The sequence below is a fragment of the Triturus cristatus genome, chromosome 4_1, assembly GCF_964204655.1.
Source record: "Triturus cristatus chromosome 4_1, aTriCri1.1, whole genome shotgun sequence".
In the NCBI taxonomy this organism is placed as follows: domain Eukaryota; kingdom Metazoa; phylum Chordata; class Amphibia; order Caudata; family Salamandridae; genus Triturus; species Triturus cristatus.
In genome coordinates this window covers 893355048-893377607 of record NC_140585.1, presented here as the reverse complement: position 1 = coordinate 893377607, position 22560 = coordinate 893355048, and the positions used below count along the sequence as shown (strand labels likewise).

The following is a 22560-nucleotide window of genomic DNA, read 5'->3' as shown; positions in this document are numbered from 1 at the left end:
CCTTTTTTCCAGCCACCCAGAACTGTTATATCTTAGGGTCGAATCTCTCCCATGGACCGATCACAGGGCAGTATTTTTTAAGATTGGGTTAAAATCGAGGGCTAGAAGCGACCCCCACAAACCCACCAAGATCCGGTTCAGGAGATGGAATAAGGTTACCCAATTAGCCCTGACTGAGGCGTTGGGCAACTCCCCTCCTACCCTGAAGGCTAATAATGATACTGCTGTTTCCCAGTTCACCAATTGGATTACGGATGCTATCAATCAGGTTGCCCCCTTCCAATCGGCCACCCGGAACAGGCGCCCCCCGGGTGCCCCATGGTATGGCCCGGAGCTGAAGCGACTGAAGGTGGAGTTCAGACGGTGGGAACGGGTCTGGAGAACGGACTATAGTAAGGGCCATAAGCAAGCCTATAATCAGGCTTTGGGCAATTACAAGCAGGCCATTCGGAAAGCCAAGCAGGACTACTTTTCCAAGAAAATCTCGGAGGCTGGGAACTCCGCTAAAGAACTTTTTAAAACTGTGTCCTTCCTGGCAAATCCCCAGCAGACCAATCAGTTTAGTCTCTGTGCGACCAACTGGCCAGTTTCTTTCAGAACAAGGTGGCCACTATTTATGGCGACCTATTAAACTTACCGGGACCTCATATTGTGTACCCACAGCAGGAGCCGCCCACATGCAGCCTGACCACAATTGATCCTCTAACTAGTGGGGAGGTCATGACACTGTTAGGATCTATAAAGTCGGGAGCTGCCTCCGACCCATGCCCCCCTCATATTCTCTACCTGGTGGCGGATAAGATAGCTCCTAGCTTGACGATCCTAATTAATCAGGTACTGGCAGCTGGTCCTTATCCAGCCACCTGGAAATCAGCGTGTGTCACACCTCTTCTCAAAAAAGCCTCTCTGGATCCCGCTGATCTTAAAAATTATCATCCCATCTCCGGCCTTCCTCTGATGGCCAAGGTCGCTGAGAAGGCCATTAATCGATGCCTAATGGGTATTTGGATAGGAATGCCCTGCTGGATAGGTCCCAGCATGGCTTCCTGCCTAGGCACTCCACAGAATCTGCTCTCATAGCGGCAGCTGAGGGGATTCGGGCGACAGTGGATGAAGGGGGGGCGAGCGATTCTCGTCCTCCTGGATTTGTCTGCTGCGTTCGATACTGTTAATCATGGGGTGCTGACTCAGCGCTTGAGGGAAATTGGGATTAGGGACAGAGCCTTGGGCCTTCTTTCCTCCTTTCTAGACAATCGAAGACAAAGTTTAAGGTGGGCCGGCCTACACTCGGCAAACTTTGCACTTCCTTGCGGCGTCCCACAAGGCTCGGCTCTCTCCCCGACCCTTTTTAACATTTATGTTAGACCTTTGGCTAGTCTGGTCAGGAAACACGGTTTTATGCTGATATCCTATGCGGATGACTCGCAACTCGTGATATCAGCTGCTAAGCACCCTGACCAAATAGCGGCCAAATTCCACGCCTGTCTTTCCAATGTGATGCACTGGATGCACTCAAGCTTTTTAAAAATCAATACCGAGAAGACGGAAGTAATGGAGTTTGGGAAAGGCCCCTTAGTTTGGAACTCCCTCTGGTGGCCATCTGCGGCAGGGCAATGTCCCCTCCCGGTCACTAAGGTGAGGAATCTGGGGGTGATCTTTGACGAGAAACTGACCATGGCCGCTCAGGTCAATAGTCTAACGTCTTCCTGTTGCTTTCTGCTAAAGACTCTGCGCAAGATCCTCCCTTACATCCCCATATCGCTACAAAAAACGGTGATGGCCGCATTATTTATGTCCAGATTGGACTACTGTAATGCCCTGTTTCTGGGCATTGATAAGTTTCAGGTCAGAAAGCTGCAATCTTTGCAGAACGCTGCAGTTCGTGTAATTCTGAACTTGCCCAGGGGGTGTCCCACCTCTGTGGGCAGGAACTCCCTCCACTGGCTTCCAGTTCAACAAAGGATTGAGTTCAAAGCACTCTGCTTGGTCCATCAGGCTCGCTTTGGTGGAGGCGCCAATGATGGAAGCGACAAGTTCATACCTTACATCCCGCCTCGTGCTTTGCGGTCAGCCAATCTTGGCTTTATCTGTATCTCTAGATTTAAACTTTCCAGATGGGGTGGTCGTTCCTTCGCCACTTGTGCAGCCAGGCTGTGGAACAACTTGCCGCTGGAAATGCGGCTTCAACCTAGTTACCCCCTTTTCAGAAAAATGCTCAAACATCGGCTATTTCAGGTCCAACTCTAATCTGCTTTCTTGCTGATCACACACACCATAGCGCCAAGACACCGTCTGGTACTCGAGCGCTCTATAAGCCTTTTTATACTTATACTTACTCACACACATCTACTGTGAGAATAACTGGATCTGCGTGATCTTGAGGGCTTGTGTCAAGCCTGCACTGTGCAGTGTGCACGTCACTGACCTGTGACAAGCTCTGTGTGACTCAGAAGCAACATGTTCAGAACATCTCTGAGCACCGTACTGACACTTACCTGTTATGAAAGATGACAGAAGCACAGTCACAGCGTAGAAAGTGCTGCCGGGTTTGGAAGGCGCTGCTCTTCTTTCTGTCACTGATTTCATGTTCATCTTTATAAGCTGATTCCTCTGTCACGATTTATTTTCTTTGATCACTGGGTTTAATTAGCTTGGGTGTCACTACGGGCAAAAAAGGGGACAAAAGCCTGTTATTGTTTAAAGACAGCACGCACATGTTTACGTAGCAATGAATGTGGAGACGTTATACAATACAATCAAGACAATACACAGACCTACTACTAGGCAAATATATTTTGCCAAGTAGCTCTTGTTTTATCATAAACAGCTTTTAATAATGTTAAAATGTACTCTCCTTTGGCTTTGACCTGTCGCCTTTTATCTGCAGTCCATAGTATAAAGAGTGAATCGGTTTAATCATATCTTCTTTATTTTCAAAACTTTCGTATTAAAAAATATCAGAAAACAGTGAAAGTTCAATATCGTACAATATCAACAAGGAGCTTCGAGAGATACGTTCTCCCTTCTTCGGAGTTTCACAGGGGCCTTGGATTAAACCGAGCAGTTGGCATCAACTTCAGTACAAAAGAAAATTATTACGTAATCCCTTTAAATCAGCAGACAATCAAATCAATGATAATTTTTATTATTTCATTTGGACACCAACAACAAACCAATACTTTTCCTCGTATATTCACCTCAAGCGCAGGTTGCCAATCACAGAGGATGTAGCTTAATGACCAGTGCGGCTGACCTTGAAGCTGGGGAGCTAGGTTCGAGTCTTGGCGGGAGACTCAAGAATCCGGGCAAATCACTTAGGTCCTGATTACGATGGCAGGGAGACCGCCACCAACATCTCCCTTCCATCAGAACCACCTTCACCACACACCACATTAGGATGGCGGGCAGTGTGATGGCTGTTGGAAACACCAACCGTCACGTATCCAACGAGCTCCTTGAGCCCACCGGAATGAAGGAGGGCCTCGCAATCCCTACAATGGTCGTGTGCCTGTCAGGCACCGCCATAGGGATTACGATGTCCCTCCCCACCAGCTTTTTCATGGCGGTTCACCCGCCATGGAAAGGCTGGCGGAAAGGGACATTGGGGGCCTGTAGTGGATCCCCTTTCCCCCACGCCCTTGACTTTGGGTGTTGGGGGCACCTATGGACCATGGTGCCCCCCAACATATCCATGCACCATGTGGCTGGCCTAACGCTTGCGTTCACGCGATCGTGCACGGACGAAGCCGGCCGCCTGCAGCACTTTGAAAACTCATGCGTCATCGTGATTGCGATCACTTTCGCTTTCAGAGCGATCGCGATGACGCACGCGCACACACATCTCCCGCTTCTCCCCCTCGCCCACAACATATTGCGTCTCCAGCCGCTCGCGCGCGGCCAACGCTTGTTAGGACTTGTTGCTCTCATCCTTTGCATTGTGTACCTGTTGGTTTTTGTTCAGAGGCGTATCTTATTAAAATCGTAAGCCACCGGCGTGCTTTCTTTTAGTTGGGAAGGAATTGGTAAACCTTTTTATAACACTTTATAACAAAGTAGGAAAGTCCTGTGTTTGACTGTCCAGTTCAAATATCCCATTGCTTTTGACTATTAACGCACATTCCCATAAATGTTTTTTTACTTGCAATTGTTTTTAATGCGGTATTAGATCTCTCGGTATTGGGTTAGGTGGCTTCTTTAATGAGGCAAACATCCTGCCTTCCAGTGGTGGTGGCTTCTCTCTTGCTCTTCTTGGATGACATCACTGTCAGGCGCGCCGCTCACTTATTTCCTGGAAATAGAAGTGTACTTTCTGAGGAGAGGCTGGACGTGCCTGTCTGTAAACGGCGATTCAGCATTTGTTTCAGATGTGCAATGTAAAACCTGACTAAGGCGAATGGGGGCTTTTTGGGGGGAAATTTGGTCAGAAATGTTTCCTTTTTACAGACTGTCATATTTTCCAAGTTCATCTGACTTAACATTCCTGGTTTGAAACAAAGCGGCCAGCGCACTTTCCTGAAGCCAGTACTTCTGGCGCTTAACATTGGGCCACTGCCATTATTTCAAAGGGGCGTTTAAGAATGAACCGACTGGGAGCTCGCTTGGATTCGTCTTTATTTTGTTCCCCAATACAGAAGATAGACTGCAGCACACATCTTCGGATCGATAGTTTTTGACTTGCGACCCAGATTCTTATTCGATCATTTTGATTACTATATTTTTCTTTCATTTAAGAAACTTTTAAATCCTTTGTGGTTCCTGTTTAAATAAATAACGCAAATCGACGTGCTTTCTTTTTAGTAGCTTTGTTTATCTCCCTGTCTACTTAAAATTATTAAAAGGTGTGCGCCAATCAAGGCTGTTGGCGTTAATAATAATATTGCGCTCTGCATGGTCGCCTGAACGTTGCGAGAGGCTAGCTACATTGAGCTTTATGCTCTGGACCCACTGCTCGTGTCAAATGATTGGTTTTGCTGGAGAGCAGTTGGCCACTTTCATGAGCTCTATCCCACGTGGTGCTGTGCTCTCTCTCCCCTGAAGCAACCTCTCTGCTCTGGAACTCTTTCAGGGCTGCAATGTCTTGGCCTGCAGAGGGCGCACGTCCCTACGCATAGACAAGTCCAGTACTCGTCCTGTAATTGTTTATTAAGTACCAACCAGTGAGATGGAGACAAAGTTGTGCGTGTTAGCAAACCACACTTGGGTGTGCTGCTAATGGGGTCAGCCAGGGGCGTCTTCTGTTACATTGCGTTGGCATCTAGATGGAAGCAGCTAAGCTTTCTGTAACCATACAGTGCCCCTCTCCTTTACTGCTCTGTACTCGGAAACCCCACCCCCACAGTCCAGTAGATCTACCCATCTTGGTGATGAGCTCATGCTAATCTATTCATGATGATTATTTTATTTTTCTCTACAATGCTCTTACACTCCATCTATCACTCCCTTGCTTTCATCTTTCTATCTCCTTCACTGTTTCCGTTCACTCTCTGCTTTCAATGTCTCGCTCATTTAATACATCTGTCTTATCTCTCTCTCTCTCCCTATTTCACCATTCTCTACTTCTCCCTCACACTTGCTCTGTGTTAGCCTCATCTCTCTACCTCATCTGCACCTCTTTTTCTCTACTTCTCATATCTTTCTATTTTTCATCCCACCGGCTCTACCTGCCTCGCTACTTTGTTTACCTGACCTGTCCTTCTATGCTACACCTTTCTATTTGTGCTATCTCATTATAACTCACCTATCTTCCTAGCTTATCTCTCTAGACCTTGCCCCTCAGGTTGGCACCTTTCTTACCAGCCTACATTTAAAACTGCATGCCAGGCCTCTAAACACAAGCATTGGCATAGCCAATAGGTCTCGCCTTTGGGACCTTATAAGTTTTTAGCCATGCAACAGTTGATGTTATTGCACCAAGGATATTGTGCTGCATAACTAAATTCTTATAAGGTCCCAAAAGCGAGACCTATTGGCAATGCCAATGCTTGTTTGTATTGCAGCGGGTGCTGCAGCACGCAGCACCCGCCGCAATACAAAAGATGGACAGTGAGACCGATTTTAATTTGGTTGACAGGACCACCGACAGCACGTCGGGCGGTCCCGTTGTGCGTCCGCCCACCATTCTAATCAGTCCCTTAATCTCCTCGTTGCCTCAAAAATGAATGTGTCCATCTGTAATGCAAGTAGTGTTCATGTAAAGCGCTTTGATACTTTCAGGTTGAGTTCACCGTATATAAAACTGGAAAAAAGAGAAGAATCACCTCTCGTTTTATTGGTTTTCAAATCTTATTGACGTTAATTAAAAACAATTCCCATCTGTACACATCTACGAAAGAAGGGACGTTCAGATCAAACTAAAATATTTCTAACGTTTTCCCACTGGCTGCTTCCAGTGGTTGCAGGCACAAATTCAAACATGATGCCTTTAAGACTCAGTACTAGGAATGAAGCCCCACTAACACGTTTAGCTTACACTAACGTTTCCTTTGGCCTAAAGTCCTTATGAGGACTTTGAAATGCTAAAATAGTCTGGGTGATTTGAGCCTTCGAATGCTTCGAGATTTTTAAGAAGCTATTTTTGGAAAACAAAGAAGCTAAGATTGAATAAAAATACCTTCAAATCTAATGATATGGATTGCATATAATTGCGGTGGGGGCTTTAAGCCAAAGGAAACCAAAATCATGTGTTTGCATATTCAATTAGGCCATCTCTGGACATTTTAAGAACAAATTCGGAATTCGGAATAGCCCTACCGTCCATCAAGGATTCGATCACTGTTCATGCTCCTACACAAATTTGAGATTAACCGCAGCAGCAGCTATTGACCCCTCCAAGGGTAGTTCAATCAAACTCCGGAGGACGATCTTGTTCTTATGAAGCCCCCTTAATGTGGAATTCTTTCCATTCTCACCTATGTATGTCTTTCTGCCAATTATTTGGTTTTCAGCAGGATGCTTAAAGCACATTGGTTTACTTTATGAATGTATTGCTTTTGGCAGTATCAGAGCCCGGGTGCCTTGTTGGTATAAACATAACATAACAGGCCATACCATACCATACCATTCAATGGATACTAAAGTGTTTGTGTTCCCACCAACCTTCATGCAAGTTTCCTTTGGTTGTCAAACTGTGGACCATAAATAATCATACCTACTTGTGTGTTACAGCTGATGTGGCTGTGTCTTCCTATCTGCACGTGCACATATGTTATTTAAAATGTTATCCACTGATAGGGTACTTTTTAGGTCTCGCGAGCCAAAGGCTCGAAGAGACATTTTATATCTGGGCTTTTCAAAGTGCTGCCGTGGCCTAAAGCTACAGTGCATGTGAACGTGCACGCGCGCAGCGCCATGTGTCTTTCCTCCGTAGCGATCGTAATCACGATCACTTTCACTTTGCGGGCTCCTCTGTTGCTGGCATTCCCCCCTCCCTTCTCGCCCAGCCCTTCTTGTTTCTTCTTCTCATTTTCACGGACGCATGGGAAGGCTCTCCCTGCTTTTCCATGTTGAGTGTGAGTGAAAACAGGGCTGTAAATTTTGCCACAGTGCCCACTGTCATGATTTATTAATCGTGCACCTTTTATCTGCTCAGCACCGTGCCCCACAGCTGGTCATCGGCACTCAATGAGAAGCCTCAAGCACAGCTCTTGATGGTGCCTCCTCCAGGTCTGGCCTTCGCAGCCTACTTGTGGAATTCACATCCCGCCGAAGCCCCGCCTCACGGCTCTTCCAGCGGGCTGCTTCATGTAAACAACCCTCTGCTCTATTTACAATCACTTGACTGGACGGGACTCGTGCCAGGATCCGTCGTGAAAATAACAGTGCACAACACAGTAAAACCAACAGTCAGGGATTGGCAATTCAAAGAAACGCACAATGTCACAGATGGCACTTACGGCACTGCAAGGACTCCGGTATGTGAAGCCTCGAGCACACCTGGCCCGTCCACCCGATCTGGGCATAGCAGCGTAGTAATGGAATTTGCGATCTGCTGAAGTACCGCCTACCGGCTCCTCATGCTGGCTGCTTCACTGAAACAACCCTTTGCTATATTTACAATCACTTGTTTATTTAAATGGCTGCCAAGGGTAACTGAAGATGCCGATCTTTGGGGGTGATGGAGAGGACCCTGTACCATTTACTGCTTGTGCTAAAGGCCAGCCTTCAGTCCCTTTCTCGTGGGGCCTCCGTCTGTGTTCTTTCTTTCCTGTCTGAGCCAACACTTTTCGTGTTTACGCTCACATCGATATGTCCTGTCATGATTAATACCCGCAGCTCATCTTTCCGGCAAATTGAGGCAACAGTAGCTGCTTCCAATTGGATGTAGGATTGTGGTTTTATTCTCCAGAGAGCAACACCACGTCGGGTTTTAGCTCGTAGGATGCGCAGGTTGCTGCTGTTTGTACTTATAAGTAACAGGTTCAAGGCTCTTGTTGTAATGTAAATATGTTGGATCCAATGATGATCAGAGGTAGCCAGTAAGTATAACAGAAGTAGAAGATTTATTGGTTGGTTTAGAAGAAGTATGTTACAGGACCCACCAGGAGCAGCATCTCTGCCGCTCAGCCCACTCTCTCCAACTGCCAGTCTCACCACACAAGCAGGCACACCAACATTCCAGTCTCTCTGTCATCAAGCATTCCAAGATTCCACGCAGACATCACATTAACTTGGCTGAGCAGCTAAGGAGAAGATGCACCTGAGGAATTGAGATACAACACATCCCCTTTCTTTGGACAAGAATAAACAACAATAATTTGCAACCTTGCAACATGAAAGTATGAATAATGGTACTTGCATCGTTGCGCACAATAAACATTAGAGGAAGAATGAAAGTCTAGTGACAGGTTATAAAAATGAGAATAAGTAGTAGAAAGTGACTAGAATGAAAGGAAGGTGAAACAGTGTGAAAAGCTTCAAGAAATAGCACATGAAAAACTTCAAGATATAGCACATCCCCTTCCCTTGGGAAAACACTTAATAGAAATAATTCAACCATTGCATGTAAAACGTTGCATGTAAAACCTGCGTGTTAAACACTCGATTATAGCATCATAAAAGTAAAATAAAGAAAGAAGAGAAAAAGACAATAAAGGAATAAAAAGTGTGATATAGAAGTAAGAGTAAGCAAAAAAAATTGATGTAAGAAAAACAATGCAAGGCGATAGAAAAAGCGTCACAAAATATTGAACATATAGGTTTCACTGCGTATGGTGCAGTGCCCTTGTGCGTAAAAACTAAAGATGGGTACACTGCCCCTTATGGATCTCAAAATAAAGTATGGATACACTGTCCATTGCGCATTGTAACTAAAGATGGGAACACTGCCCATTGCGCATTAAAACTCAAGATGGATACACTGCCCATTACACATTTTAAATCAAGTATGGGTACACTGCCCATAGCACATTAAAACAAAAGATGGGTACACTGCCCATTTCGCCTTAAACTTAAGATGGGTACACTGCCCATTGCGGATTAAAACAAAAGATGGGTACACTGCCCATTACACATTTTAAATCAAGTATGGGTACACCGCCCATAGCACATTAAAACAAAAGATGGGTACACTGCCCATTTCGCCTTAAACTTAAGATGGGTACACTGCCCATTGCGGATTAAAACAAAAGATGGGTACACTGCCCATTGCGCCTTAAACTTAAGATGGGTACACTGCCCATTGCGCATTAAAATAAAAGATGGGTACACTGCCCATTGCGCCTTAAACTTAAGATGGGTACACTGCCCATTGCGCATTAAAATAAAAGATGGGTACACTGCCCATTGCGCCTTAAACTTAAGATGGGTACACTGCCCATTGCGCATTAAAATAAAAGATGGGTACACAGCCCACTGCGCAAGTAATCACTGAAAGATAACAATGTAGAGAGTAATGCAAGCGTAACACTGTGTAGGGTGAAATCAGTGTGAAGGGTGTGCGCACTACCCCCACTGAAGAATGTAACTAGAGTAAGGAGACCAGCTCCCAACATCAAATACCCTGAATAAAATGCCTAAAACCCTGAAAGTATCTAAGTCAGTAAAAACAAATAAGGAAAGACGTAAATATCAACAGTAATAATCAAGTAAAATTATGAAGGGTGAGCAACACACAACTGTAAGATGTCACTAACATTGTAATATAGCATACGATGTCCATTATAACACAATAAACTTAAATAAATAACGTTGTCACCGTAGATCCCTTTTTAAAGTATTCTTCTCTTCATTCGTTGCAAGATAGTTTTTTTTTTTAAATGCGTCAGTTCATCAAGCTACACTACTCGATTATCACCGGGCATCTGAACAGGCAGGCATTTGAAGAAAAAGCAAAATCCGATGTCCTGGTGTATTCCGGAAACAAAACTTTACTGGCAGAAAAAAAAACAACGCTGAATGAACACCGGGAAACAGCATAGCTTAGGTGGCTCTTGTGGAAACTCAATATGGCGGCACGCTTGATGACGCCAAGCCGGATGGCTCACAGTACGTCTGTGCACACAGGCGTCAAGGAACAGCTCTGACAGGCATGGAAGCAGACTCGCCTCCCGGAGAACACAGGTGAGTTCGAGCGCGCTGAGGAAACCACGCGCCACATTTTCAAATCATGACATCAACGCGCACTGCTAAACAGTCCACCCTTGACCAGGCTTAAAGTTTGAAAGTCAACACGGACAAAAAAAACTCACCCAAGAAATAGGTAGAGCACCATACTTGGTCACGTAACACTTGTCCAGCAGCCCAGCGCGTCAGTCAGTCAACGAGCGCCTGTCTCCAACACCTTAAAATAATTATCTAATGCCACACTAATGTCCATGGTGATATCCGCAGCCTTGCCAGAGCAAAAATAAACGTTGTCTTCTGACATCAGATAAATAACATCAAGTTTCTCAACATGTTTGACACGTAGTCTCTCAAAATGTTTGACACGTAGCTAGGCACTGCTGAAGGCAGTAGTTTAAAAATCGTGGAACATTTTCTTTCTTTTTTTTTTTAAAGTTCACGGTTCGGTAAGCAGGATTCTGAAAGTAAGCCAGTCTTAAACTTATATTAATTGACGCAGTATCTAATTTCTTTTGAAGTAAAAATCCATAAGTATGAGGAATGTGAAGCGCCCTGGGTAGGCTGTCCAGATGGTGAAGGACACTGGTGGGACCTTGGGGCGTTCTTTTCCTTTCTTTTTCAAGTTGCTTAGCTTTGAGTAGTTTCTTGTAAAATAAAGTTCTGTAAATATGTAAGTTTCCTCACTTGCTGTAGTCTTGCTGTAGTCTTGTGGCCAAAGCACGCAGGGTTTCTTCCAGATCGTCGCCATTGTTGTAATGTAAATAAGTTGGATTCAATGATGATCAGAGGTAGCCAGTAAGTATAACAGAAGTAGAAGATTTATTGGTTGGTTTAGAAGAAGTATGTTACAGGACCCACCAGGAGCAGCATCTCTGCCGCTCAGCCCACTCTCTCCAACTGCCAGTCTCACCACACAAGCAGGCACACCAACATTCCAGTCTCTCTGTCATCAAGCATTCCAAGATTCCACGCAGACATCACATTAACTTGGCTGAGCAGCTAAGGAGAAGATGCACCTGAGGAATTGAGATACAACAGCTCTCTTTGCCTTTTGGTTCTTTTTTTACTACATTTCGATGTGTGTTATTTACATGAGTAGACGCCCTAGATGGCTGTTAGAGACAGCGATCTGACATGTGGCTGACTCTGCTGCAGTTTTTGAACATTCAAGGGCACCGACTTGACACGATGGAGTCTTCCATAGCTCTCGTGGCTTTCAGAGACACCAGCATCAGCAAGGCCAGTCTGCTTCACCCTGGGAGCAAATAAAAGCCACGCCCAAATAAAGCAGGGACAACACCAGAATGTGTTGCCTATTTTTCATAGTTCTACTTAAATCGACTAACCAACCTACAGTTATGGCCGAACTGAGAACACAAATTACCCTAGCCCATTTGGGCCCTTGGGGGAAGGGGTCAGGCAAGGATGCAGGTGTGAAGAATATTGCTTAACTAAACCGGCCCCTAACACTACTGCTTTTGTTACAGGGGCCGATATAGCAGCACTGCCGCAAAACCGGCACCCAGTAACAAAACAGGGCCCCGTGGCTTCAAACCACCATTCCAGCCTCCCGGGGAAACCCCCTATGCCCGCTACGGCCTGTCTGGTCCTGCTGAGATATTTTAGCTGTCCGCTCATCCCCATCGCCAGAGGGTCTGACACTGCGAAAGTCTCTTCCTGGGTATGGCAAAAGGGGCATTGCTGGCCCGGAAATGGGACACAGCACTGTGGCAGTAGATTGGAGGTTAGTGCCCCTTCTTCTTCTGTCTGTTGGAAACGCGCTGGCACTAGTACCTGCACTGCAGGCTGAGGCCTCAAACTTAAGCTTTCTGTCCCTTGAGCGTGCCTTAAAGCAACAGTGATGACTTGCTTCGAGGGAAGTCCCCTTTGCACACACTGAAACATGCCTGCTCTCTTTTAATATTTATATATCGAAAATTAACCAAGTGGACTAATGTATCTGTTCGATCCCCGGCGCCGGCACCAGATTAGCCCAGCACCATGTGACTCTGGGCAATAGCTTGCTTAATCTTCCCGACGGCCCACAGCGCCTAGAGACCCTTAAGGTGAGTGTTTGCGCTTTACAAATGTGGATATTATTATATTATCTGTTGCCAAAATAGATTTAACATCAGCAGTATAGAATGTACAAAGATAAGTGGCAGTAGCCCCTCCAATTTAGAGCTGACAGACTTTTTCAAAGTGTAATGTTACAAATGAGTGTTAAATGTAGTTTTCATTCAAGGGGTAATAATAAAAGTTGAGTAACTTCAGGTTTTCTAGTACTTTCATTATGTTGGCTGGCATGCCTGTGCACTCACATTTGCTTCCTTCCTTGGAAGACTGTTAGAAGCTTCTCAACAAACGAGCTTTATTGCATCATTAATACAACCGGTGTCCAACCACTCTTATCTAAACGGAACGCAAACCCTCCCCTGCTGTGTTCAGAGAAAGAAGGCACAGAAACACTTTTATAGAGATTGCAATCTGTGCCAGAGCAGGAACTCAGGAGCAGTTCAGTGGGTTTATGTGAAAATGATTGTGTGAATGCTGATCAGAATTAAACAATGTAAGGCCTATCCTGGTGAACATTGCTGAATGCATCAACATAAAATTATAATATCTGCATACTCTCTAGTGCTTAATTCTGATATAGCTCACCGCGCTCATAAGAAGTGTGCTCCTTTGTGATTAACGTTTTTTACTCAAGCTATTTCAATTTTTGGATAAAATTACACTTCAAAAATATAACAGGAGGTCTAGTATGATTTATTTTTTCCTCTGCTCGCCTGGATACCATATGGCATACTTGGATGTGGATAACACCCAATACCACACAATTTAACACCACACAATTCACCAAAACATAAATCAACACCACCCTATATATTTACACTACACATAATACCATTTCGGTCGGTCTCAGGGCTTGAAAGGCAGGATTCCTTTTCATGGTCTGACCTCTCACTGGAGATTGACAGTGAGGTATCACTCACCATGTGGTTATACACATATCTTAACAAGCATTTGCAATGCAATAGGTCTCGCATTTACGAGAGTCTTGTAGATGCGACACCTATTGTATTGCAAATGATTGTTTATAAAATGCTGATGCGATTAACTTTAATTTCGACCGTGCTCCTTTCTTTAGACGAGCCATGTCTAAAGAATGGGGCGTGGCTGCTGTTAAAGTGAAAGTGGGGTATGGGGCGCTTTTACAAAAAAAAGCATTTGTTTGTCGAGTTGACAACAAATGTGTTTTTTTAATAAAAGCGCCCCATGCCGCGCTTTCACTTTAATGGAGACAATGCCCCTTTCCTTAGACTTGGCTCATTTAAGGAAAGGGATGCAGCCACCATTAAAGTGTAAGAGTGGCATGGGGCAATTTAAACAAGCATTTGCAATGCAATAGGTCTCGCAGTTATACGAGTTTGAGCTATTGGCATTATAAATGACTGTGCCTTTTATTTATGTTTTAAAAAAACCAAACTGAAATACAAAGCATTGTCATTTACAATGCCAATAGCTCAAACTCCTATAAATGCGAGACCTATTGCATTGCAAATGCTTGTTTAGGTTTAGTAGTTAGTCTAAATGGAGGACATGTATGACCAAACTGCTTGGTTTTGGATTACTGCTCGGACAGTTTGCAACATAGAAACAGTGCTGCCACAGCGTGCGTCAAAGCTGGGACACATGCATCGGCACACAATCACACACATTTATTTTGAGCATGTTTGTTTCACTAAAGTGACGCAATTCGATGCTAAATCCTTTTTTACTAATTTACTTTCCAGGGCTAAACAAGTTTAGCGCTGGAAAATCACTCGAAAGTAGTGCAAAGCAGGGCATAACGCTGCTTTGCATTACTTGGTGCCAAGGGAGTGATCCATGGGTGGTGCATGCAACCACTCAACTTTTTTGATGCAAAACTCTATTAACTTAAAAAAGTGTACAGGGTTTAGCATCAGAAAATAGCGGCCGATTTCAAATAGGAGCTATAAAGGAGAAATGCTTTAATTTCTCCTTTTTTCCGACTTTGCATGTGTGTTGCACAGTACATTACCCGTACAAAATGGGAAAACGTTTAAAGTTAGTCTAAGCCTAGTATTTTAAACTGGAAGGTATCCTCGACGTACAAAATCTATGCTAGACTCGTGGAAACACCCTTGCACTATGGTGTAAATGTGTGTCCATGGCGCATGGCAGCACATTTCTCCGCTGGCACTAGGGAGAGGGGAGGAGCGTGCTATTTTCTGTAAATATGGCTCTCTCCTGCTCTCTCTGCACAGAGCAGCATTAGCGACGGATGCCGCACTGCACTGCATGAGAAACTAGTAAATCTGAGCCCTACTGCAAACTGTGCAATATGAGGCACAGTGGTGGCCAGCACCGGTTGGGGGTGGGGCAGGGGGCAGGGGATGTAATTAAAAAAAAAAAAAAACGTACCTTATCGCCGCCGCATCTCTCTTCTGCATCAGGACTCCGCTGATGCCGAAGAGGAACCAGAAAGCACCCAGGCTCTCCTGACCAATCCCAACGCTGCAATGCAGTGTTGTGATTAGTCTGAGTGCAGTGCATCAACTCTCAACCAGCAAATGGGGGCCTGTGTATGTTCTCCATGCAGGCTGCAATGCAGCCTCGATGGAGAACATGCGAAGTGCGCATGACTGTTTTGGCCTTAGCGGAGGAGCCACCACTGGTGAGGCAGCAGGCTACAAAAAGGCAAGCGTGGTTCGAGGATCATTCTTCCTCCACTGCTCAGTGAGTCAAATAGTCTAGAAAATGAAAGATAAACCGAGATTCGGTCCCATGCTCCGATCCCGATCGCGTTGGTTAGTCTGTGAGTACTACTTTTATTAATGAGTTTTGCATTAGTAAAGCACCACGTTGTGCATGTGTGTCGACACTTCACCCATGAGGTATGTGCCAAGCAATTGGTGATACAATTCACACTTTGCATCTTTTTCAATATATTCATTACGAAGTTCAGGACCTTTCCAAGGGATTTTGCACACTACATACATTCACTCCAAAAATAAAACGTGTAGGTAAAAAACATTGCCATTTACAACATCAATAGCTCTAACTCACAAATGCGAGATCTGTTTGCATTGCAAATGCTTGTTTAGCTTGCCGTGGATGGCTCTAGCTAATCCCATGCTTAAAATCTTTGCTCCAAAAATGGCAAAGGATTTTTCCAACTCAATGTAGATGGCACTATGCTAATCCTGTGGCCAAAAACCCTGCTAGAAAAACATTTGAGGTAAGCTTCCAACCCCCCATTAGGGCAGAGGAGCGTCGCCTCCCTGCTGCCAGTGCAGCAAAGGTGGGAAAAAAAACAGTAATACAATGAATTATCATTTTATTTTTCACCACTCCCAGCCCGAGCAGTGTTTCGGGGGTGGGGCAGGGGCGTAGCAAAGGTCCCCGCAGCCCCCGTGGTGCGGGGGGCCCCGAGCTCTAGGGGGCCCCTTCAGCCCAGTACCCTGTTAGCAGAGCTCCTGAGTGTGGTCGGAGGGGGCCCCCTTCATGCACTTTGCAGGTGGCCCCCTCAAGTTTCGTTACGCCACTGGGGTGGGGCATTGCTGCTGACTAACAGCAGGTGCGTGGTGCTCACTCCACTAATTTACACTACGCAAGTCACTTTGGACTGCCATCTTGCGACGGCCAGCCTGACATGTGCAGTGTAAAACTCTCCAGACAGCTGGGTGGAGAGCAGGCACAGGCCTCCTCTACCTGCAGGAGCATCCAGGCAGCCCGCTCCAGCCAATCCTGGCGCTGCTCTCATGCTGCTCAGCTGCAGCATGAGAGCAGCATTTGGATTTGCAGAAGGGGGTTTGCCTGAGGCCTCTTGAGGTGCCCTGGCTCACGCTGATGCCAGAAGAATGAAGAAAACATGGCACGGGTAAGTACATTTTAAAAAAACAGTTCTTAGCTTTTTGCCCCCCACTGGGTTTGTCTCCTGGTCCCCCCGACGGGCCTCCAGTTTTGAGGGTCATCACCCGCCACTGACTTTTAGAGTGTTAGTGGTGTTGTAGAGTGTTCCATATACAGGAACTGCTCTCCACCTAGAAATTGGGAACCACCTAGAGTGTCTACTTCGATTTTTACATAATTTATGCAGCACGCCAGGGCCCGAAGGGATATTGCTTTCACTTATACTGGAAGCTCCCTAGTGCCATGAAAAATATATGTCTGTCTGATAAGCTCTAATGAGAGTAAAACATGTGTCAGGGACTGCTTCCATTAATTTAATTCCAGTTTGGCTTGGATGGTATTTTATCAATCTATGTGCCTGGAGTGGTTAGGCTTTTGTAATTTTTTTATCTTAGTGTGAATGGCGCTAGCTTATGCTATGCTTAAACACTTGGCTGCAAAAATGGTAAAGGTCGGGGGGAGGAGCCTAGCGCGCAACCAAGATGGCCGCGTAGGCCCAGGGCTCCCGAGGGCCTCCACAACTTCCCACGTCTATCCTGAATTTATCCTGATTCTATCGACGGGCTTCTACGGGCGAACCTACGTGGAGGTGATACCTGTTGTCCAAATTCGAATCGGACATCTATATTGCAGGCCTCGAGGGTGAGTGGGCCGACGAAGTTCGAGAACACTCATATCAGTTTCTACCCGGACTTCACACAATTGGTCCAAAAGCAGCGACAGGAGTTTATGGGTGTCAAACGGCGGTTGAGAGACATGGACCTGAAATATGCGATGCTCTTTCCGGCCAGGTTGCGTGTTGAGTTTGAGGATCGGGCGCACTTCTTTGATCGGCCGGAGGAGGTTGGAGATTGGCTTGATACCCTGCCCCAGCAACGACGTCGAGAGGGACAGACCGAAGGGAACGGAGTGGGCTTGGATGGACAGGAATAGACTTTTGGTTCCTGGTGACTGACTACTGTGATGACACTTCCATATTTTGGTTTGGTGTTTTTATTCAATGCCCGGGGGTTGTGGGGTGCTCAGTGAGGCTCTTTCCTCCTCTGGGGTCTCTTTTTGTAGCGTAGTTAATGTTAGGGCGACAAGCACACTGCAAGTTGGGGGGGCTACATGGGCTCACGCAGGGGTGCAGGGTGGGGGGAGTTGTAACGGGAAGGTCGGGAGGGAGGGGGGGAGTTGGGGAATGTTTGAATGTTCTACAAGGCAACGTCACGCCATACGATTGGTGGTCGGGATTGTGTTCTCTGGGGGGGGGGGGGTTGTGCGCTGGGATGGGATGGGGTAGGGGATTGAGAGTACTCTCGTGGAATGTGAATGGCTTGGGGGATAGGATTAAACGCGGAGTAGTGCTGCAGTTTTTGAAACGGCTGTCGCCGGATATTGTCTTTCTGCAGGAAACGCATCTAATTGGGAATTCTTGCCATGCTATGAATAGGAGGGGATATCGTCTCGTTGCGCACTCTGGTTTCACTTCTGGCTCACGCGGGGTGGGCATCCTGATTAGAGCCTCTCTCCCGCTGGAGGTGGACGATGTGATCCATGACGATAGAGGGCGGTATGCGGCACTTGTAGGCCGATGGGGGGGCAGAACCATCTCGCTCGTTTCTGTTTATATCCCACCAGGATTACAGACTGTAACTTTCGCTGATTTGGGGCGAATGGTCCTGGGACTCCCGGGGGGGTTCTGGTGGTGAGGGGCGATTTTAACTCTGTCGTATCTGGCGGGGCGGATCGTCACCCTCCCAGGGATCTCCCGGGGGCACAGGCCTGGCTGAGTGAGTTTATAGATACCCTCGGACTGATAGACTGCTGGAGACTAATGCACCCGGGGCAGGCGCAATACACTTTTCACTCAGGAGCCCATGGGAGTTTGTCGAGACTTGATTATGTCCTTATGCCGGCGGCCCAAGCTGTGATGATTAGATGTAAGACATCTGGCCCGGGGTATTTCCGATCACTCCCCACTACTGTTGCACATTGAGGTCACCCACGGGGCTGAGGGGAGGGTGGCACCGGTAAACCCCTGGTACCTGCGTGATCCTAAAATCCGGGCGGACCTGGTCAAGTCTATTGACCGCTATTTCACTGAAAACGTGGGGTCAGTGTCCTCTGATGTCTCGTTATGGGAAACCTTCAAAACAGTGCTCCGTGGGCAGGCTCTTTCTCTCATTTCCCACTTCAAGAAAAGTAAGACTAAAGAGGTGGTCCGCCTTGAAAACGACATAGCCAAGTTGGAGGGGAACCTGGAATTGGGTGTTACGAAAGATACGTTGCATGCTCTCAGTCTTAAGCAGCTTGACTATAGAGCGTTGGTTACTGACGCAGCCAAAGTGATGAGTAGAGAGCAACAGGGGCGCTTATACAATGTGGGGGACAAGGCTGGTAAATTGATTGCATGGTTGGACAAGAAGGAGAGAGCGAGTCGAGTGGTGCCGGTTATTGAGAGAGCGGATGGCGTGCGTGTGACTGACCCTGTGGAAATTGTTGAATGTTTCGCGACTTATTTCCGTGACGTATATTCTCCAGTCTCGAATGGTCTTGAGGATGACTCTCATCTGTTGCTGAGAGATATAGTGTTGCCGTCTTTGTCAGAGGCGGATAGGGCACTGATGGATGCGACGTTGTCGCCTGACGAGATTGCTTTGGCCATTCGCTCGATCGCTTCTGGCAAGGCCATGGGTCCCAATGGCCTTCCCATTGAACTCTATAAACTGCGCACGGACAAGATGGCGCCTCATCTCCGCGACATGTTTCTTGAGGCACGTGACGTGGGCTCCCTCCCCTATGATCAGCGTCTCGCTACCATAGTCGTGATTCACAAGGAGGGGAAGCCGCGGGATCGGTGTATTTCTTACAGGCCCATCTCCTTATTAAATGCTGAGCCTAAAATTCTTGCTAAGGTTTTAGCTAACCGTCTGGTTGGGGTCGTCGGTGACTTGATCCATCCGGACCAGTCCGGTTTCATACCTCACCGTAATACGGCCCTGAACCTGAGGCGTCTTCATGGAGTGCTCGCCAGAGCGGAGTACATACGTGAACCGGCCGTTTTGGCGTCCTTGGATGCCACTATGGCGTTCGATACCCTAGAATGGCCATATCTTTGGGCGGCGCTTGCGAAATTTGGTTTTGGCCCCGGGTTTATCGGTTGGGTGAGGTTGCTTTATGAGGAACCGTTGGCTCAGGTAGTTGTGAATGGCACAGTGTCGGCGCCCTTTGGGTTGGGAAGAGGCACGCGGCAGGGTTGCCCGCTGTCACCCCTCCTTTTTGCGCTTGCATTGGAACCTCTGGCTGCCTGGTTACGATGGGAGCCCTCATTGCGCGGCATTAGGTGGATGCCTGAATTTGAGGACCGCATTTCTCTTTATGCGGACGACATACTCCTGTACCTCACATCTCCCCGGCAGTCTTTGATAGTACTGGTCGATGTTCTGAACTCATTTGGTCGCAACTCCGGCTTGGTCATTAACTGGGCCAAGTCATGCGTCTATGTTCTCTCTGGGGACGCTCCTCTCCTTCCGCGTGGCTGCCCTATCCAGATTGCGCTGTCAGGGTTTAAATACCTGGGAGTGTTCATAACTTTGGACCCTGTGGCCTGTTATGAGCGGAACCTACTCCCCCCACTCCAACGACTGAGGGCCGACGTCTCGAGGTGGCGACGGCTTCCGCTTTCGCTGCTCGGGCGCGCGACGTTATTTAAAATGATGTCGCTGCCACGATTCCTGTATGCACTGCAAAATACACTCAACGTCATACCGGCCCGCTATTTCCGTGAGGTGGAGAGCCTGCAGAGGCGGTTGTTCTGGGACGGGCGACCCCGAATCGCTCTCACAAAATTGACACTCCCTTGGTATGATGGAGGTATTGCACTCCCCGATATCAAGCGTTATTATTGGGCGTCCCAATTGGCAGCGGTGAACCACGGGATGTACGGGCCGGCCCTGAACCCGGCGTTCGAGATGGATAAAATGCTATTGCCTGGGGGGGACTATAATAGAGCACTCTATTCGAAGTCTCCTGGTGTGCAGTTGACAGGCCCAACAAAGATAGCGGTACGGGTGTGGCATGCTGCTAATGCTGCGATGGGTTGGAAGGACCGCCTGACTCGAGCGACTCCACTGTATGCTTCGGAAAGGCTGGGCTGTTTGTGGAAAACCAAAGGGTTTGAGAAATGGGATGTGATTGGCATATGTAAGGTGAGTGACCTCTGGGTGAAAGGGGAGTTTAAAACGTTTGAAATGCTAAAAGCGGAATATAAGCTAAACGATAGGGAGTATTTCCGATATGCCCAGGTCCGTCATGCGTTGTGCTCGGTTTTCCCTGATGCCACCGCTATCCCGGAAAATTCCCCGCTGGAGGATAGGGTGCTCGATGGCTACGTGCCTGACAGCACAATCTCCTTGATCTATAAAAAGCTTATCAACGATCGGGCGGATCTGTTGACCCGCTTGAGGGAGATCTGGGTGGCTGACGGTTTGGAATTAGATGATGAGGACTGGGTCTCGGCAATAGCCTCCCCGCGGGAGGTGGCAATTCCGGCCCGCCTTCGGTTCGTACAACTAAAGATACTCCATAGAGTGTACGTCCACTGGTCCCCGCCTGATGCGCATGGGTCTCTCCGTGGATGGGATGTGTAAGCGTGGCTGTGGTTCGCTGGGTACTTTCCTTCACGTTATATGGGAATGCCCTGAGGTGGCGCTCTTTTGGCGTCGGGTGCATGCGGTAATGGAGGAAGTCACTCATGTTGCGCTGCTTCCAGAAGCTAGGAGATGCCTGCTGATTGTGTGGGAGCCGAACGATTATAATGTGGCACAGACGCGGTGGGCGACTTTGGGAAATATGGTGGCCAAACGTAACATTGCCCAGTTATGGGGTTCCCAGAGGCTGCCCACGGTCTCGGTGTGGAAGGAGAATATGGATTGGTGCATGTTTAGAGAAAAGACGGTGTATGTAGCTAGAGGCAAGCCGCGGAAATGGACTGGGGTGTGGGGTCCGTGGAACGCTTACTGCGGAGACATCTGTGCCCCTCCACTGGCTGTTGTACTGGATGCCTCTTCGTCCCCCTAGCCGAGCATTCCTCGTCTGTTAAGTTACGAGTGTGTTACAGTTTGCCTTTTCCTCTGCTCCCGTGCCCCCCTCCCTTCTCTGCCGCTGATCACTGGTTCCCTACCCCGGGGAGTGCGTCCTGCTATTTACAATGTCTATTGCCTTGTTTGTGTGTAATGTTTCCTAATTCCAAATTGAAAACTGAAACCGTATCTAATATTGTCATTCAACTGTTGCTTCTGCCTTCATTGGGTGCGATGATGGACTGACGGGCTCCCCGGATTGACCAATCTGTATAACGGTGAATGCTACGTCTCATGCTACTTAGCGGCCGGCCCAAAGGGTTGTAGGCCCATGTTTGTAACCCCTTGAAGTCCAATAAAGGTTTCTTTAAAAAAAAAAAATGGTAAAGGTCTTTGTCACTTTTCTAGCTTTGCATGGATGGCACTATGTTAAAACTGTGCTTAAAAACTCTGCAAGAAAAACAGGCATTTAGGGTGAACAGTTTTAGAGTGTTGGTGGTGTTGTAGAGTGTTCAATATAAAGGAGCTGCTCTCCACCTAAAACTTGGGAACTACCAGAAATTCCCCACTTCCTGTATTGGTAAAGTTTCCCGAGTGTTTGGATAGGTAGTCTGCTGGATTCCCTTCATCTGTTCAATATGCAACCTCAAATGCATACTCTTGAAGCTGTAGTATCTACTTCTCGATTAGGGGAATGAGTGGTATGATGTCTGCCCCTACTCAGAATTGGTTGCTGTAGAGAAAGACATGGAAATGTTGAGACCCCAAATTATTGCAATAATCTCTTTTTTGATATGGGAGGATCCCTGCTCTGTCTCAATCGGGGCTCTGCTTGGAGTAGGCTACTGGCATCTACTGTCCTTTTTTTGCAGCTGCAGCAGGACAGTACCCAGTCCACTGGGACTGGTATTGACGGAGAATTCAATGGGTAGCGTTATGTCATAATTTCTCTTCCCGTGTTTCTTTGGTGTCTGGAAAGCGTCTCAAGTCCCAG

At 47.1% G+C, this 22560-nt stretch overlaps 1 protein-coding gene across 3 annotated transcripts in view; it reads right to left on the bottom strand.

Annotated features, from left to right (window-relative positions):
- Positions 1 to 22560, bottom strand: part of LOC146855751 (V-set domain-containing T-cell activation inhibitor 1-like) — a 116908-nt gene that overhangs the window by 57693 nt on the left and 36655 nt on the right. For all 3 annotated transcript variants that reach the window (XM_085653667.1, XM_085653669.1, XM_085653668.1), the window contains one exon: positions 2496 to 2661. In XM_085653667.1, coding sequence (XP_085509793.1) covers positions 2496 to 2592 — 97 coding nt within the window. In that variant the 5' untranslated portion in view covers positions 2593 to 2661. The remainder of the gene's footprint in view (positions 1 to 2495; positions 2662 to 22560) is intronic.